The sequence below is a fragment of the Camarhynchus parvulus genome, chromosome 13, assembly GCF_901933205.1.
Source record: "Camarhynchus parvulus chromosome 13, STF_HiC, whole genome shotgun sequence".
NCBI lineage: Eukaryota > Metazoa > Chordata > Aves > Passeriformes > Thraupidae > Camarhynchus > Camarhynchus parvulus.
The window spans coordinates 16,896,571-16,916,679 of record NC_044583.1 but is presented as its reverse complement, the minus strand read 5'-3'; the positions used below and the strand labels follow the sequence as shown (position 1 = coordinate 16,916,679).

General features: G+C 46.6%; 1 protein-coding gene across 1 annotated transcript; it reads right to left on the bottom strand.

The window, feature by feature from the left end:
* Positions 1–1,567: 1,567 nt before the first annotated feature.
* On the bottom strand, positions 1,568–17,637 carry SLC26A2 (solute carrier family 26 member 2). The gene is made up of 3 exons (XM_030957619.1): positions 17,517–17,637; positions 11,878–12,516; positions 1,568–9,459 (listed from the first exon to the last, which is right to left on the bottom strand). The coding sequence occupies exons 2-3, from the start codon at positions 12,502–12,504 to the stop codon at positions 7,963–7,965; spliced, it is 2,124 nt and encodes a 707-aa protein (XP_030813479.1). The 5' UTR covers positions 12,505–12,516; positions 17,517–17,637; the 3' UTR covers positions 1,568–7,962.
* Positions 17,638–20,109: the final 2,472 nt, after the last annotated feature.

The window sequence follows — 20,109 nt, the reverse complement described above, 5'->3', positions numbered from 1 at the left end:
CCTGTTCTTTAAGTTCTTCTAAGCCTTCTGATGTTTAAATTTTTGTAATGGAGTTTCTCACACACTTTTATGTAAACAATGATTGGTTTTGCATTCCTTTCTGGAGGAGGAAAAATTTGATGGACTGTTGGTTTGACCAGTGTCAGTGGAGAGGTGGCAATTCCATCCTCCAATGCAGGGTCACTTTTAGAATTCTATATATATTGAGATGGAGAAATAAACTTTTTCCTTTTTACCTTGGAAGTTTCAGCATGCCTGACGTTCATTTCGTGTCCTATTGCAACACAACACCTCATCTAACCTCCTGCCACGTGACAGGATTGGATCTTCCACCAGATTTCAAACAGGAGGAGGTTTTTTCCTACCACTCAAACACTGGGATGCTGTCACAGGGTGTGGTGGCAGCTTTGGGACAAGGGGTGATGGAGCTTCTCCACGAGGAGGTGCTGCAGAAGCTGCACCAAAGGTCTCACAGGTTTGTGTGGAAGGTTCTGAAGGGGCTGGAGCCCTGGGACACCTTTCTCAAGCAGCCCCCAGAGGCTGGGGGTCCCACAGGAGCAGGGATGGCAAGGATGAGTTAATCCCAGGTAAGGCAGAGCCTAAAGCTGGCTAGGTAAGTAAGTAAGTAAGTAAGTAAATAAATAAATAAATAAAGGTGCTGCTGGCTGAGCCTGGTTCCCTCAGCTGGGAACCAGACTGGCTTGCCTGGAGGCAAGGGCTGTTCTCTGCTTTTCAGGAGGGAGCTCCTGCAGGCATTGCTGTACCCCAGTGCTCCTTCTCCTCTGCTGGCACCAGCACAGGAGCTGCAGCCTGTGCACAGAGGTCCCCTGAGGTAAAAGGCATCCTCAGGTAAAAGCTGAGCCAGGCTGGGCCAGGAAAGCCTTTTCCATAACTCAAGGACACCTTTGCATACACAGTGTCACAGGAACTGCCCAGAACTGCCCTCACAGCTGCTCGCAGGTTTTTCTGGCTCCTCCTGGCCATGACCTGAGCAAGCCACAGAACCTGGGACAGAATCACAGAATCAAAGGGGAGGGACCCACAAGGACCATCAAACCCAGCCCCTGGCCCTGCACAGCCCCAAAATCCCACCCTGGGAGGGTTTTCCAAACCCTCCTGGAGCTCTGGCAGCCTCGGGGCTGTGCCCATCCCTGGGGAGCCTGGGCAGTGCCAGCACCCTCTGGGGGAAGAACCTTTCCCAAAATCCACCCTAAAGCTCCCTGGCACAGCTTGATTATCTCAAGGAGCACTGAAATTTATCTCAAGGAGCACTGAAATCCACAGCAGCAGTTCTGCAAGGCTGAGCGTGCAATAGCAGGTGCCGTAACTGCGCCTGTTGTAAAGTACAAGCAGCACCAAACACCAAACAAAATGCGGCCATTTCCACACCTCAGGAATTCAGGCCTGGCACAGGGGCACATCACTGTCCCCACATGCTGATTTTGGTTATTAATGCCACCACAAACCCCGTCCTGGCTGCACAGAGCAGCTGGGGCAGAGCAAGGAGAAGGTGCCATCAGTCAGTGACAACAAAAAATCCCATAAATGTCATCTTTTAATTGTGCTGAAGAAATCCCAGTGATTTTACCAGATTTGACAGAAAATTCTCGTGCTAACAAATTAACAGTTAAGAATAACAACGGGTACAGCTCGGACAGGACAGGGCAAGGAGAGAGAGCCAGCACGAGGCAGGGGATGGGCACAGAACTGATGGCAGGACATGGGACAAAATCAAATTTTCCCCACAAACCTGTGGCTGGTGAGCCCAGCACTGAGGCAGGGGCTGGTGGCAGCAGCTCTGTCCCCACAGGGTGACACAGCTGCCCCAGCACCCTGTGCCCCACCACCCACCTGGGGGCTTTTACACCTGCTTTTTACTGCACAGACAAATCACAGCAAAAAAATAAAGTGATCTTTTCCACACACACCATAATTTCCCCACATTTTACTCCAGTAACACACAAATTATTTTGTAAACAGGTCAGATCTGCTGACCAATGGGACCTAGGCCAGGCCTGAGGTCCTGGTTGGTTAAACTGGTTCTCCAACCAGCTCCAGGCACAGTTTGCCACTTAGTGTGTTCTGCAGAAGATTATTTACATCTAAAATTATTCTGAATTTTCAATTATTAAAAAATCACCAGAATTTCAATTATTAAATCATCAAATTTCAATTTTTTTCTCAAATTTCAATTATTTACCACCAAATTTCAATTATTAAAAAACCCCAGGACATACCAAGAACATATTAGAGATATTCAGGAACACAAAACTAAAGACTCAAAGAATCATGTGCTTGTCATAAAAAACGAGATTTTACCTCTCCTTAACCATGTTTCAATTGCATTTCAAATAAACCTAAAATTTACTTCTTTAAGTAAAAAAATCAAATATAAAAAATTGGACCCAAATTCAACAAAATGTTTCCCACCTCCATGTGGAATCTTTAGATCATTTGGGAGATGGACTAAGTGCTGTCAGAGCTGGGATTCAAATATTAAAGCAGTAATTTTACCTCAATGGAAATTTGGTTCTCCATCCAATGCTGCAACGTTTGATGAATTTGCACATTAAATACCATTATGCCTTAGCTTATAGAATCTCTAGAAAATAAAATAGACAGGTACTAATTATGCTATGAACTAAATCTAAATATTAAATATTTGCCATTTTACCTAACCAGAGGCCTTGCTTTTAGCACTGCAATGATCTCCAAGGAAAAAGCAAGGCGCAGAAAGATTTCCACTTCGGAGAGAATCTGACTGAAATGATAAAAATCAGGTTGATTTTCACACGAGCAGCTGACCCTCCAAAGGCTCATTAGGATGATGACCCAGTGTAATTAATTCTTGGGATTTAACAAGGTCATTCCCAGTGCCAAGGCTGCACTAAAGCCAGGGTTGCTCTTGTCTGTGCCAGGAGAAAGGGCAAACCCTTCTGGTGTGGAGAAATCCACCAAGGCAGCGGCACAAACACAGAGCCCAGCATGGCAAGAGCAGCACAGGAATATTTGCATCTCAGCTTCACCACCTAAGCCATGTCCATTAACAAAAAAACTAAAAATGTCAATTAACTGAAGTGTTTAATCCCTTTTCCAAAGCAGGTGGAAGAAACCCAAGCCACAAGAGAAGATAATGCCCTGAAGCAGGTTTTGGCCTGAAGAGCTTCACCCTCAGCTGGACCTGGGACAGAGCCCAGGCAGAGCTCACCAACCTCAGGCCAAGGCTCTGGGCATGGCTCAAAGCCAGGATTTAACTGCTTTTCCTGCAGTTCTCACCTCTGCTCTTCAGCCCCACCAGCAGTGGATTCCAACCCCTTGGCAAAAGGCAGCAGAGACAAAAGGGCGGCTGAGATTCCTCCCAGGAGGGAGCAGCTTCCATGGTGCAGCTCTGCTGGCCTGGCTGGGACAGCCAGGAGTGGCTGAGATTACAGTGAGACAAAAATAGAAACCAACAAACCCAGAAATCCCTGATTTCTGCTTGTGCCACGCTGTGGACAAAGGCACAACAGCAAATCACAGCCAGGTGTGGACTGAGATTACAATGACACAAAAATTAAAAGCCACAAACCCAAAAAATCTCTGATTTCTACTTGTGCCACACTCACTGTGGACAAAGGCACAACAAATCACAGCAATCCCATAATAAAGACACCTCCAGGTTCAGCTGGGCAGCACAAACAGCCCCACAAACCCACTGCCAGCCCCACAAACCCACTGCCAGCCCCACAAACCCACTGCCAGCCTCACCATCCCTCTGCCAGCCCCAAACCAGGCCGGGGCTCCAGCCTGGGACCCCTCAGCCAGCAGAGCCCCAGCCCTGGTCCTCCCAGAGGACTGGGAGCGTTTGGGGCTGTTTTACACTCACTTTACTGCTCAGGAACTTTGGCTTTATCAAAAGATCATAAAAAGGGCGCAACATGTCACATGGAACTCATCACACACAGCCTCTTGGGTTTACAGTCAATATTGAGAGACTGGCAGCACAACCCAGGAGGAAGCAGCAGCAGGAGGAGGAGCTGGTCCTGCAGAGCTGGAGCTGCAGAGCCTTACAGGACAGCAGCATCACTCAGTCCCAGCTTGGAAATGTCAGCATGAAACCCAAAACGAGCTCCCCGTGCCCACTGCAGTGCCTGAAGTTTGTGAGGAGGACTGAAAATTGTTTTTGTGTCAGTACACTCAGACAAGTGAAACATTTCAGGAAGAAAAAGAGCCTGGCATTCAGCAGAAGAGTGCTAAAGAGATTTCCAGTACAGCTGAGAGTGAGAGTTCATTTCCATAATGCTCTGTTGTTGTCATTAATGTGCTAATGATCTCTTAATTCTTCATTTAGACTGATAATTGCTGATTGGGACATTGGGGAACAGAGCTGAGCTGATTTACACCAGCTTCCAGTCTGGTCCGGGGTTCTGCAGGTTGCACTGGAAGGAAGATCCCTGCTCCAGACTGATGGATAACCCAAACCCAACCGTTCTGAGGGGCCAAATTCACACATTCACAAATTCGGGGGATGGGGGAAGGCACAGGAAGCAGCGAGTATGGCAGATTTCCCCTTAAAAATGCCCAGCACATGCCCAGCACTGTTCATTTCGAACAGCAGAAGGCAGGAGAGCCCCTTCCAGGACAGGACAGGAATATCACAAAAGCATAAATGGAGATATCAGCTGCTGCATCCATCACAGCAGCAAAACATAAATATATAAATATATGGATTCCTTTATAAACAAATGCTTTGGAGGAAATGTTTCCAATCAGTGATCCCCAATTCATATAGATAAATTAGATTGCTTTAAAGGGTCCATACACAAAAAATGTGCTGCTTGCCAGCAGGGTCAAACCAGATCCATGTCACTGCTAAAAAACAATTCCAGGCCTAAGAGGAACAGGGCTGAAACCCACTGTTGTAAGAAATTCCAGCCATAATCAGCTTTAATCTCCAGTTAATTCCCAAGAACTCCCTCTTGCACTGAACTCTGGCAAATGGCATTTATTTCAGTTCCCATTTAGCCAGGACAGTGTGCATTAATAGATACTTATTAATTTTAAATAAGAATATTAAAAGTATTTATTTTGGTTGCCTGGCTGCTTTTGCTGCTGCATTTTAATAGCTTCTTGTGTTTTGCTGGAAATGAAATTTGGAGGCTGCACAAACAGCACTGAGGCCAAATGCAACGTGCTCCAGGTAATGTTCAGCACATCTTTTAGATATCATCTAATTTAATTACCTGAAAAATAATTTTATGGCTGTTTTATTGTGCTTTTATGTAAATAAATACCCAGGAGCCACAAATACACATCCCACTAGTTGCAGGAAGTGGGTCCCTTTTGAAGCTAACACTGCTATTCCTCCCTTCCTGGCACAGGTAGGAATGGATTTACAAAATCATCTTTTAATAAATAAAGGTTTGGAATTTGGTTACACAAACCTGTGTACGGTCACAAGCGAAAAAATCTCCACCTGGGCAGCATGGAAAGAACATGGGACAGAGGAGAAGAGGAAAGAATCACCCAGAGCAGTTGTTATTTGACTTTTGTCCCACTCGTGGCTGCCCCGAAGTGTCCTGGCCAGCAGCTCCTTCCTCCCATGCCTCAGGGCAGAGGGGTGAGCACAAGCAGCTGCAGGAAGGCAGGAACATTTGCAATAACAAATAAAACATCTGCAACCACCTCGTGCTGTCCTTTTTCATCAGCACTTTCAGGGCTGCTCTGCCCTCTGGCAAAAGAGGAGTTAAAAATCAGCATTTCAAAGCTGCACCGAGGCTTCTGTTCAAAGTTCCAGAGATTCTTTCTGATCTTGTGAGCAAACTGAGCTGCAAAGGGACTCCCCCAAGCCATGGCACTGCCACCCCTGTGGGGACAAACCTGCCCTCCCAGGGGCCCTGCACACAAACCAGGTTTGGTTAAAAACTGAAATACAGCCTCAAAATGTAACCCTGCCACTGCTCCTCACCGCTCAGCCCAGTCCTCCCTGGCAATGCCAATGCAGTGAGCACAAACTCCCCAAGCTGCACAAAGCATCCTCAGCCCAGCATGAAAACGTTCCTGCAGGAGGTTACAGCAGCAAAGGGAAAATTCAGCAGAATTTGGGATTCATCTCCTTCATAAAGAAGCCTCAGGGCTGAGGCAGAACAACATCTGTGGGGTTTGAACACTGCAGACTTTTCCCAGTGTCACACAGAGGCTTTTTCCTCACCAGTGCCAGTTCTAGGAGGTGCCATGGGTAGGTATCAGTGGGGTTCTCCCTTTCCAAGCCGTGCTGCAGCCATCCCTCACCTCCCTCAGCACTTCTGTGCTGCTCTGTGTCCCCAAAAATGCAGTAAATTCAGCTAACACAAAAAGGACTCATCTTCCTGCTACCTCATGCTCCTCTGAGGCTCCCAGAGTGAAGTGATCCATGATATTCAGCTTTCACAGAAAGAAGAGAATGGTTACTGGCCCTTGCTCAGAAAAAAAAAAACCCAAACAAAAACAACTGACAAAACAGTTTAAACTCAAAATCTCTTTCCATTTAGTAAACATTTCACAAATGTTCATATTGGATTTTACACCTTTTTTTACTTCTGATTCATTACTTTTAAATTATTAAGGATGAGAATATTGTCTGTTCACAGCACCCTTCCCTTTTAAAAGCTGTGAAGCACCTGAAATTCAGATTGTAAACTCCTCTGGGAGGAAAGCACCCTCTTGCAGGGATGTGTGCTGTGTAGAGTTGCTATTCAGGAAAAACTAATCTCTCAATTCTGCCTTCACAATTGTATTCTACTGCAGGGAGGAAAGCAGTAAAAAATCCTATCCTTGTATTTTAGCATGAAGAACAGGCACTCTTCACTTCCACAGAATTTAAAATCAAAGGAAAAAGCTCTATTTATACTGACCTGGTAAGAAAAAAAAGGTCCAGGAAAGAATTTTCCTGGCTCCTTTTCCAATGGTCTGTGCACTCCCATTGCATAAAGTCCAGGACAGAGCAAAGGGTTTATTTATAGCCAATAAATCCTGCATTCATGCACAGTCGCTGTGACATGGACACATTTGGGCACGTGCTGGATAATTTATTTGTCCCTTTTCGCTTTGGTGCCTGTGATTCTCTCTACCTGGCATAAAAAACTGCCTAGAAGGGACTTTTTTTTGGTTAAAATTAAAGAGCTAGATATTTTCCATATCTAATGTTCATAATTCTAAAGAGCTCCTAAATATTAGGAAAACAACTGACTGACCATAAGGATGAATCAGACTTCTAAAGAGTCATCTGTGAAAAAAAAAAATCATTAAAATCAAGCTGGAGAGGCAGCATTTCCATGGGCACAGGCAGGTAAAGGCCTGTGCAGAAATGAGATAACCATGTCCTTGTGGCCTGGCTGAATTAGGAGGCAGTGCCAAAACCTCTGGAGGTGAGAGGTGCTTGCTTAAAAGATATTAATTAAGATATCTTCCTGCATGTTTAGATTAGATTTCTCTATCTGAAATTCAGGGAGATTGCAAATTCAAGCACTGCCCAGTAAAGACCAGAGCAAACAGTCCCTGGCAGCCTTTCCTTGGCAAACACAAGGGTGTGGTGATGGAAAGCAATGCCAGAATGAGGGATGAGAAATGAGTTGCCTCATTCTTCAGCTGCACAGGATGTCCAGACTACTCCAAAATCCCACCCCATCCACAAGGACAGGGTGGCAAAAAAGACTTGATCACAACTTCAGAGTGGAACTGAGACCCAGAAAGCTCTAGAGAGGACATGAGCTGAACAACCCCATGGAAACTTAAGATCTGCACATTGGCCACAATCAAGGTAAGAACTTCCTTCATTCAGCACCTCCCATGGAATCACTACCCCAGGCAGGTAAAATCCAGAGAGATTGCAGGGTACCAGAGTGCTGGCACCACCCTGCCCTGCTCCCTGAGCACACACACATTGATTTCACAGACACACAGACACGTTTGCCCAGCCATTGTTCCAATTCCTCTCTTTCCAAGCTATTTCTTCAGAGCACCGTGCCCCTGCGTGCCCAGGGCAAAGTCCACGGCCTGGTGCACGCTGTGGAAGAGCAGCTGGTCCTCCCCCTCCTGGAAGAACTCCCCTCGGAGCAGGGAGCTCCTGACAGAAGGGCTGCACTGGGCCAGCAGCACGTGGACGCCGATGTCCCTGTAGTCCTTGCAGACCTCCTTGAGCGTGCGGATGCCAGCCGTGTCCAGGAACTGCACGGCGCAGCAGTCGATCACGATGGTGTGAAACCCCACAGGCTCCGACCCCAAATCCACGGGGACGCTGCTCTGCTTGTCCCCAGATCCCTCCTCCTTCTCCTTGAGCTTTCTTTTCTCTGCTTTCTTCTTGGCTGCCTTCACCCACGCAGGGTTGACCCCAGTTTGCTTGTAGAGGGTGGATTTGAAGCACTCCTTGTTGATGTAGTAGATGGGGGCCTCGAAGCGGAACACCACCACGCCAGGCTTGGTTTGCAGGTTCTTGTAGGCAGACAGGGACTCGTAGGTCTCCGACTCGGCCACCCAGCCCAGCAGCGGTGCCTCGGGGCGCTGGGTGCGGAAGATGACGCAGAGCATGGAGAAGCAAACCCCCACCAGGAGCCCGATCTCGGTGCTGATGAGCGCCGTGGCCGCCATGGTGACCGCCCAGATCACCGTGTCCACCCTGCTCAGGTGCCACATCTTGGGCAGGTCCCTGAACTTGCGCAGGGCTCCGCGGAGGTTGACGATGGTTATGACGGCAAGGACGCATTTCTGCAGGGAGTAGAACAAAGGGGCGATGACGAGGAGGACCAGGAGGATCACCAGGCTGGTCACCATGCCGGACATCTGGGTTCTGCAGCCCGTGGACTCCTTGACCAGGGTCTTGGCGAGAGCTGCGCTGGTTGTGAAGCAGTGGAAGAAGGAGGGGATGATGTTGCAGAAGCCAATGGCGTACATCTCCTGGTTGGCCCTCACGGAGTAGCCGTGCTTCTTGGCAAACATCTCCGAGAGGGACACGGTGATGGCAAAGCCAATGATGGCAATGGGGATGGCATCCAACGCCACGCTGGGAATCAGGGTCCAGACTGGAGGGCGCGGGGGCAGAAACCCCGTGGGGATGTGCCCTGAAATGCTGGAGCCATAAGTCTCCCTCAGCTTCCCAAAGTGAGATGCCAGAGTGGCTGCCACAACCACGAAGAGCTCCACCGGAACCGGAGCCTTGAGCTTGGATTTGAAGCGCTCGTTAAGCTCTTTGGCTGGGATGAGCACCAGGAAGCACAAGAAGCTGGTGATGAGGTCACAGATGTTGGTGGTGTGGATGTTCCTGAAGATGTTTATCCAGGTGGTGATGAGGGAGCCCACGCCCCCGCTGCGAGGAATGTCCAGGCCCAGCAGGTACTTGACTTGTGAGGTCAGGACAGTGATGGAGGCCCCTGTGACAAACCCACTCAGCAGAGAATCCGAGAGGTACACGGAGACAAAGCCCACCTGGAAGAAACCCATGGCCACCTGGAAGGAACCAACCACACACAACATGTCAGGACACAAATCCCACAGATTTTGTCAGGTGGGATAAAAAAACCCAACATCGTGCACGGCCCTGGAGGACCAGGCATGGTCTGAGCAGGGAGAAAAATCTCCCTGTATTCAAAATATTTTTAAAATATATAATAATATATATTATATAAAATATAAAATGATTAAAATATACAATATTTGTATATTTTACAAAAATATTTTATATATATTCTATAATATATATATATAATTATTATATACTCCCTGTATATAAAAGTATTCAGACCAGGATTTTGGGGGGATCTTCCTCCCCTGAACAAATGTTCATTGTCTGCTCTGCTAATGACCCAGGTGGGGGAAAAAAGAAAAGAAGAAAACCTAGGGGAAAAATCCAAACCCCACATTTGAAATACTGCCTGCTTTTGCCATTTCTCTTTCAGTTCCTCTAAACTTTGTGAACTTTGCAAGGATCTAAAATTTTCCTGCTGGCCTTTGTCTGCCTTGCACTGGAGTTCAGAGCCTGCAATAAAACCACAGCTTGTGGGGTGACAACTGTCCTTTGTACTGCAGAAAGTTTGGTGCCTCTGACTCAGAAAGTCTATGAGCTGCAAACTCCTCTGCTGCAGATCATAAAAACAGAGATAACTCAGAACTCGATGAGAATCTCAAAGAATTACTGAAGATAAGGCAGGTCTGGAACCTGCACTGGATGAAATCAGCTCACAGCTCTCAAAGGCTCCCTTATAGCCTTGATAATTAATTCAGGGTCCTTCTAAGTGTAAAACATCAATAATAATTAGCTTACCTAGATAGTATTAACTCGTGTGAGAAGATTTTATGATTTGATTGTAAAGTTTCTGATACAAAGAATATGTGATTTTGGTCGAAAAAAAATAAATTTGAGGGTGTTGGCCTGTAGAGAATATGCCTAATATTCAGAGGGACTGAAGATAAACTGATCTGATTTCTTCAGATAAAGAAACTGAACTGCATTTGTACTTGCAAAGACTATTAAGTGCAATTCACAAACTGCACCCATCCCACAGGGATGAAAGACGAAACCCAAAATCCAGTGTAGCCTGGGAGGCCCAGAATATTTCTGAAATAACTCAACAGGAACTTGCAGTACAAAAAGTTCCAGGTTGTGTCCAAAACCTGTGTTTTAAAGTGTCACAAACATGTTTTGTTCCCCTCTTATATATTTTGATTGGCTGTCACCCTGGACAGATGATAAAAAATGAATGTGAACTCACGAACTCAAATACCACAGCTCTGCAGTACAGCTAAAATTAATCTCATTCTGGTTAATGTATAAGACTCTAAAAACAAGGATACCTGCTTTAATTTAGGCAAGCAGTGAATTCTAGAAAATAAATAGATATTTGTAAATATAAAATATATTGTATCCTCTCAGTAGAATCCTTTCCATGCAGTAGTATTGTTTTGGCTTCAAATGGGCAAACAGCAAATTTTTTAAAAGCATATTTACAAATAAAAGGAAAATGGAGATACTTTTACTGTCCAAATTTTTCTTCGGTAAAGGCAAATGATTAAAGACTGGAATTAGGAGCTGATGCATCACATTTTGACCTGATGGAATTGGGTCTAATGCCAAAAAGATAAACAGAGCTTCAGGCCACAGCAAGGAAGGTAGTGAGTAGACCCTGAGAGCTGGAGGTGCAGGTAAAACTTGACAAAAGAAAGGCCTTGTAAAATCAGGCCTTATTACTATTTTAACTGAATTAACAGTTAAGTCTGTTGAGTTTCTATGAGAAACATATTCTAAGAATGAAAACCAATTTGCATAACAACCTATTCTTGTGAAAAAAAGGAGATGCACTTACAAAAACAAGAATTCTATCTCATTAGAATATTAATACAGAAGAATATTAGAAGAATATTAGAATACTAGAAGAAAATATGTAAACTATCTAAAACTAGAAAAGTTTGACAAACACATACAATAACCCTTACCAACCAATGAACTGAGTTTCACTAGATTACTAACCAATCACATTCAAACACAGTACCTTCTAATACCATATAAAAATGAACTCTCCATATTAAAAAATGTAATATTCTGCACAAAAAAAATCAGATGTCTAGTCTCATATCTATCTCTAACACAAGGCCAATAGCAGCTACAGCAGAAGTGTCCCACCTACCTATCATTACTATGTTTTCCACTTCTGTACATTATTGTGATCAGGTGCAATTTCCTTGTAAAACCAGTTTTGCAAAAGCATGAAGTGCTTTTTTTTGCAGCGTGTCATTGGCTGTAAAAAAGCCACTTCTTAGGTAACAAACCTTCACAGTATTTGGCAGGTGAAATCCCTGCATTTAAAAAAGAAAAAAAAAAAAATAAAAAAGAACCCCCAGGAGGTGTGGACCAGCTGCAGCCGCCCTTACCTGGTACACCCCCGAGATGAAGGTGAGGGTGGCAGCCACGGCCATGGCGTAGCAGCCGCTGTCACAGAGCGGCTCTGTCCCGTTCCCAGTGCCATTCCCGTGCCCCCCTGGGCCTGGCAGGGCACTGGGCACAGCTGGCTCCAGCTGGTAGCCAGCCCTCTCCACCTCCCTGTCCACCACCTGGCCCAGCATCAGGCACACCACGCCGAAGATGCTGACGGAGATGTGGCGGGAGGTGCCGAAGATGCAGTAAATGATGCAGGAGAAAAAGGAGGTGTAAAGGCCATAAATGGGCTCCAGCCCTGCCAAGAGGGAGTAGGCAATGGACTGTGGGACCAGCAGGACCCCCACGATCACACCAGACATTACATCCCCCAGGAGGTACTCCCTGAGGTTGTATTTAGGAAGCCACTGTAAGATGGGGAAAAACCCCAAAATACAATCTTTAATTTTGGCCGGGGTGCAGCTGCAAGTTTCCTTTGCTTTCTTAACCAGCAGAGCCTTCATGTTCCTCTTCTTCTCTTGGGGTTCCAGGAACATTGTGTGATGGAAACTGCACTTGGCATCATCTCCTTCTGGCCCTTCCATCACTTCATGGATATGGTTGGTCTCTGTCATCGCTGCCATCGCCAGGACTCACTGAAAACACAAAGGACCATTAAACCAAAAATAAATGTACAATGTGAGACTTGAACATAGCATTTATGAAAAGCAAGGGCTGAAACTCTCAGTTCAGCAGAGAGAAAGCAAATTCCAAGCAAACTGGGAACCTCTCAGCTTGCTTGGGAATTGAGAAAATGAGATTTTCTCAAGGGAGCCTCCCCACTGCATCCCTGTGAAGCAGGAAATGACCTTTCCCAGAAGGGAACCTGGCATCCTGTGGAATACACCTGCTGCTGGTAGGGTTGGGAAATGGACAGGAATGCAGCAGCACTGCCTTTCTGAGAGGCTTCCTGGAGAAAATCTCTGCCTGCAGCCTGTTCCACCTTGCAAAGCCAGACAGAGGATTTACTGTAGTGCCACAGCCATTCCAGCCCAGCTGCTAAAAATTAACTGCAAGTGGGACATTTCCAGCAAAGCACAGCTCAGTCTACATCTCTTGTGGGTTGTTGTTTTCTTTTTTTGTTTTGTTTTCTTTTTTTTGACGCAGGGATTTCGCCTGCCAAATACTGTAAAGGTTTGTTACCTAAGAAGTGGCTTTTTTACAGCCAAAGACACGCTGCAAACAAAAGCACTTCACACTTTCACAAAACTGGTTTTACAAGGAAATTGCATCTGATCAAAATAATGTACAGAAGTGAAAAACATATTATTGGGCACAATGGCAGGTAGGTGGGACACTTCTGCTGGAATTGGTGCTCTAGACCAAGCTGCCCACAGACAGTAAAACAGGGTAATTATACCAATAATTTAACACTGGGAACATACTGCCTGACTGGGAAAGAGCAAGGTCTTGATGAGACAAACCCAAATGAAACTTGAGCATACCAAGTGACTGCCAGCACTTAGCTCTCCCACCTGCAGAAAACATCCAGAATCCTCCAGAAAACTCCTTAAGCCCCAATACCTGGTACCACCAGTACAGTGAGACCATTTCAGCCAGAAACTCACTGGTCTGGGGTGAGACCCAGCAAGAGAACCCTGAGAAGTGTCACTGCCAGGCTTCCCTTTCTGGCACTGCAGTCCCAGAGTGCCAATGACAACATGGATTTGATGTGCTGCTCACGTCCTCTCCGTGCAGTGCAAACATCAGCCAGACTCCTGTCCATGGAACGCTCACTGCTGAATTAATCGCCCAATTAATTGTCCAATTGTCCTGAATTAATTGTACCAATTAATAAATTGCTACTGGAACTGGCAGTGCTAAGGATGCAACTTGAGTCTGCCCCAGAATGTGTTCAGTTAATCACCATTTCTCAAGCAGCTACAGCATCACAGAACTGTGGAGTCATCCAGGTTGGAAAATCCCTCTGAGGTCACCCAGTCCAACCACTCCCAACAGAGCCAAGGCCTCCACTAAACCATGTCCCCAAGTGCCACATCTACAAGTCTTAAATCCCTGCAGGGATGGGGACTCCAGCACTTCCCTGGACAGCTGTGTCAGGGCTGGACAGCCCTATTGGTACAGAAATATTCCTAATTAAAACACTCCCTGGTACCGTCCCTGCAGTTTGAGTTTCTCAAAGGTATGGGAGGGAGAAGGGAGAGGAGTGACTTTGTGTGCCTTAGGACAGCCTGAGCAGAAGGAACCCACAAGAGCAGAACCAACTACAGAACTTAATATTTACAATGGCTTCTTCAGAGACTTCTAGAACCAATTAGAAAGTAATTGCACTCAACTAATCCAACCATGGTGTCCCTGGATCTGCAGACATAGCTAAAGCCAACACACAGAAAATACCAGGGAGGAGTTTCTGTTTCATCTCCTGCTCCTTGCTGGGACTCCCAAAGGAGTTTCCATTCAGCACAGGCCCAGACAGGGAGCATCTCTTTGGTGGGTGAGCTCCTGCACCCTCCCAAATAACCAAACCCTGCCACTCTTTGCTGGCTGTGCCTGACCTGGTACTGAAAGGAGGGTTTCAAACACAGACCCCGAACCGGCAGGGATGGATTTTCTGTGTGACAGGGCCTGTCTCCCTCCCTGCAGTAATATCCCAGGATCACTGAGGTTGGAAAAGCCCCAGCTGTGCTCAAAGCTCAGCTTCTCCCCAGCCCAGAGCACTGAGTGCCATATGAAGAGTCAGGATCTTCAAATGAAGAACCTGCACTGCAAGAAGGGACATGCTCAAGATGATCACACCTGGAGGAGACCCCCACCGCTACCCTGCAGGTTTCCAACCTCACCCACCTGTACAAGACTGCCAATTGTGCTCAGGGACGATTTACAGCCCTCACAACCCCCCTAAATACACAGTGAGAAACAAGGGAGTATTACAAAAGCCTGTGTCAGCTCTACTTTGCAAAAGTACATTTTGGAGCTGTATTTGCTCAAGAAGTTTTATTTGCTTTACCAGCACAGAGTTACAAATCAAAAGGCTTCTCCCTTACCCAAAGCTCAGCAAATCAACACTGTAAAAGCTGAGGGGGGACAAAATCAAGCCGGACTACTTTTTATGTGTAGCAATGAGTTTGTTTTGTGAGATTTTAGTAAAGATTTCAGTAGTGAAAATTCTTTTGATTTCCTTCTGTCCCTCCTCCAGGACTTGCAGGCAGCTGAGTCAAACCTGGGAATTTTCTGAAATGTGCCAACACAAACCCCAGACAGCTCAGTTTGGTGCTGCTCTAAAACATCTGCATGGGAGGGGGTGCCTGGGTTTCAATTGTGTCCAGACAGTGGGGAAATGTTCTAAGTAAAACCTTTCTGGCTCCAGAGCTCTGAGCACATACTGGCTCTTTGTGCTGACTTGCATGACAGCTTTCTCCCCGTGGCATGAAAAGGACCTTTCAGCACACAGTCCCTGCCCCTTGCCATGTCAGGACAGTAGGAAATAACACAATTTCCAACACTCATCTCACCCTTTTCTGCCTCAAAGTACTGCCCTGTATTAATTTTGAAACTGTTAGCCCTGGCTTCTCAAATAAAACTGGATTTTATACTTACACATTAAAAAAACCCAATCCTGAGAAAACACCTTTGGTTCGCGGTTTGGACACTGAAGGACATTCTGTACATAAAACTTGAAAAAGGAGCTGCTGTAGTTTTTATTCTGAAAGCTGCTATTTACACACAACCCAGAATTCACTTTTATCACTCCTTTTGGCCTTTCAGGGAGTGTCTCGTTGTGACAAACTTCGCTTACGATAAAAAAAACTACAAGACAGAACTGAGGAAATTTCCAGTATCTGTTATCAACTGACCGCCATAAAATGAAGCTACAGGGAGGTCCTGCAGTCTCTAGAAGTCATCAGACCTCCAGACTATTTCTGGAGCCCATCTGGGCCCTTTTTTCTGATCCCATGATGAGGCAGCATCTGCCTGGCTTCTGTTTTTGGGGGAGCACCACCTGCAGCCCAGGGCTGGCTTGGACTTCATTCGTCTGTGGCACATCAGAGTCACCTTGAGAGTAAGGGAAAACTGGATTGTGATGCTCACTCACCTACTGAAATAACTCTACCAGGAGAAACTTCAGATGTGAGTATTTCAGAGTAGAAACTGAATCAAAACATGATGTCAGTTGCTACAACACCCATGTCAGTTTTCCTTACTTTTCTACATTTAAATTATTACTGTATGTGATCACTCCCCACCCTCATGTACCCCTTGCTAGACAGGAAAATTTACATGCACTAAAAACTAAAGCATAAATCCATGATCTAAAAGGACAAGAACAATTTCTGGAGAATTTTAAAGGTGAATCAGAAATCCAAATTCCACACAAACTGAACCAGATCTGGGCCTTTAGAAAATGCACCCCCTAAGAATACAACAGGAAAGTATATCACATCATTTTGACAACTAAATCTTTGACCTTTCTCTTGTTGGACAACAACCTTTTTCAAATAATGTCTTTACTGTTGTGGAGCAACAAGGAAATTCAATATTACCATGATAACACCCAGATAAGCACTGGAACAACACTGCCTGCACCTTGGAATTTGACAGAATCCTTCATATCCTCCAGCAAAACATTGAAGCCACAAACATTTACTTTCACAAAGGGCTGAAAATAACATGAATAATGGAAAACCACGTTTAAGGAACACATGTGGAAACAGAGCTGCCTTGCTTTTGGCACAATAACCAGCAGCCATCCACTCGTGGGAAAACCTGCAAAGCCAGACAACAAAACCTTGCTTTTGTGAAATATGGGATCTGCTCCCACTCCAAATATGGGATCTCCTCACTTTCCCCAAGCAGCAGCAGCCTCCTGCACTTTTGGGGAAGATCCCATGGAATCCCTGCTGGCAGTCAGCTATTCCAGGGGAAGTTGTGCCACCTCCCAAAGGCAGCTGAGCATGCTGGCTGCCCTGCTCTGCCCTGGCTGAAGCAGATCCCTCCAGCAGCTTCCATCCCACCCGGATTTGTCAGGAAGAGCTTGCCAAGGCTTTCAGCAAGTTATTCCTGCGTTAGGGCCCTTCTCCCACCCTTTCTGTTAGCAGGGGAAGGTGGAACACTGAGCAGCTGGGCCGGGCACTGAGGATGGGCTGAGGAAGAGCTCCCACAGGGATTTCCTCAGGCAGCAGCTGCCAGCTCAGCCCAGGGCATCCCACACTGCCCATCACAGCCCGGGCTGCATCCACAGGGCTGGGGCTGTCCGATCCCAATGGAAACACACCGGGACTGCGCTGGATAATGCAATTGTTGTGCTTTAATTAATCAAAATTAATAAAATTAACAAAAACCAGCAAGAAGAAGCCCGCACGCTGTGTGCCCCTGAAACTGCGGGTTTTGCGGAGCGCTCTGGAAGCCCAGCCAGCACGGAGGGTCCGGGCAGAGCGGAAGGGAAGTGAGAGCAACAGCTCAGCTCTGAGCGCCACATTCACTTTCAGCCTCGGGGTCCCGCTCCTTCCTACCCAGCTTCCTCATGGCTTCCATGGGCATTTTCCTCTCCGCCTGCTCGTTCCGGGGCTGCGAGCAGCAGCCCAGGAGGGTCCGAGCCGCACCCCGCTGTGCCCCGGCCCCTTCCCTCGGTACTCACCGCCCGCGGCTCCTCGGGGACCTGCGGCGGCTGGGACCGACCGACGGGCGGACGGACAGAGTTACAGACAGAGTTACAGATGGAGGGCCCGCCCGTCCGCCCGCGGCGGGTCCCGGCAGCACCGCCCCGCTCCGGGCAGGGAGGGCCGGGCAGAGCCGCGCCCCTTCCACCCCCCGGCCCGGGGCACTTCCGAGGGGATTCCGGGTGTGTGTAGTTATGGGAAAGGCTGCTCCTGGTCCTTTATTTTGCACGCAGCCCTTTTAAATTGAAAGTATAGGGTTGATAATACGAGGTGATAATGTGAGGTGAAGTGAGATTCAACTTGGTGCAGGTGGGGAACCGTGGCACTCTCTGGCTCCTTTTTGCCCTGGAGTACTACTGGGATTCAGTGAAACCTGGATTCATTGAAATGAATGGGATTCATTGGAACCCGGGAAGGATGAAGGATCCTTGGCAAAGTGGGTATTAAAGATCCCAGGTTTCTGTTAAGTGCTCTGCTCTTGTCTCTGGGCTGGCGGTTCAAGGTCGGAGGGGCCATGCCCAGCCCTGTCTGCCTTCCCTTCCCTTCACACAGAAAAGCAGACGTTTCATCTGAAGTCAAACATTGCCCAATATTTGCATTCCAGGTGGAATCTTGAATGCAAACTGTCAAAAAACCCCATCAATACACAGTTGGAACAAAGGAGGCCAACTTCAAGCCTGCAGAATTCATGCTCTTGTCTTTCAGTGTTAAGAAAATGCTGTAAATCTTCCTGTAGAAATACTGAATATTTCCATAGAAAACATTTCCTTTCTCCATGAGGGTTTATTAGATGTCATGGTAACCAGAACAGGCAATTGCAATGGAAATAGAAGAGCTCCCTCCCTCTCCCCTGACTGTCCATTGTCAAAAACATCAGTGACTGACTTCCCAATCCCTTTAGGGACTTCCACAGGAGTTTTAATTGAGTTTGAACTATATGGTGACTTCAAGACAACCAGAGCAAATCCTTGGCAGGAGTGACATCTGTGACAAAAGCATTCAAAGCCTATTGTGCAGGGACTCTGCAGAATCCTAATAAGAAATCACAAACTCAAGCAACGGGTGTTCCAGCATTTTCATTCTTGTTCTAGAAGCACAGACTGTGGAAAACTTGAATCATCCAATACATCATGTCTTCATGGAAGAAACAGGGAAATAATATCTTCTGGGAACATGATAGTAAAAGAAAAAAATCCCAAGCATTATTATTTTTCCGGACCTAAAAAAAAAAAAAAAGTAGGCTTTTTTCCTTCTTACTTTTAGATTGATTTTCTTAAAAATGGGTGGAAAAAATCCAAGCAATTATTTAAGGTAATTAAATAATTTCACTTCCAAGTGCTTTCCTCTTCTCGAGGTATATTAAGCTTTATGGTTAATGTATTTCTGTGCTGAGGGAACCTTTGGCCTTGGAGAAATGTGTCTCTGGGCTCTTCACACTCCAGAATCTCCTGCCAAGGAGCTGGGGTTTGCTGACACACAAATGCCAGCATGTGCCATCTGCCCATCCCACTCAGCCTGCCTGGCAAACCCACTGCTTCTCCAGACCACCACATCCTCTTTGGAATATCCAATCTCCACAGACCAGTTGGTCAGACTGCAAAGTAATCCTGGAAATTGCTTTGCTCCACAGAGCAGGTACTCCTGGGCAGCCCTGGGAGCCCTCACTCCTTGCCTTTTGCCCAGCAGCTCCTGTACAGCCCTGCCGTGCGCTGGTGCCACCTGGCACATTGCTCTGCCTGTGATGGTGTTATCAGCCCTCTGTCCATAAACCCCACAGGCAGTGGCTCTCCCTGGCTCTTCCCAGGCTCCCAGCTCAGTGTTATCACCCAGCAGATAAGGGCAGCCTGTGATTTCCCCAGCTCTCAGCTGCTTTGTGCCACCTGGCTCCCAGCCTTGAGTAAGGAGCCTCCTTCCTTCCTTCCTTCCTTCCTGTCCTCCTGGCACCTCCCTGCCCAGTGCCCTGCTTCTGCTGGTACAGCTCCATGGGATGGCTGGGTTATGCTGAGAGTGGTTAAAAATGAGTTATTAACTCTCCTTGCCCTTCCCTCCCTCTACAGCTTGCAATGCACTGAGATTTGGGCCTGAATTTGCACATTCTTGCATTAAGTTTGGAGATGGAGAACATGGAACTGTCTGGTTCCCATCTGTGAGTTCTGTCAGAGCTGGGACAAACCTTCCTCCCCACCTCACCTGCTGGGCTTGGAGGGCCCTAATTAATGTCACACACACACGACTATGTGTGCCAGGTCTGACTTACTTAGAAAACCCATCAGACTAAGTAACAGGAAGAGGCCCATCCTAATGCTTGAGATGCATTTAATTTAATTCAGTCACATCATTCAGCACTTGGCAAAATCAAAAAAGAAGAGCTAAAATGAGCTGCTTTTAAAGGCTTCCATCAAGGATGAGACAAATGCCAAGTAAAAATTGAGTGGTTGGAGGTGAGAGGGCGTAATACAAAAGGAAAGATGCAATGAATCAGAGTTCTTAAGTAATCAAAATGCTTAAGCCATAAAGTTATCAAAAAGAAATAAGTTCCGTGCTTATCTCAGGATATCATGTGCATGTCAT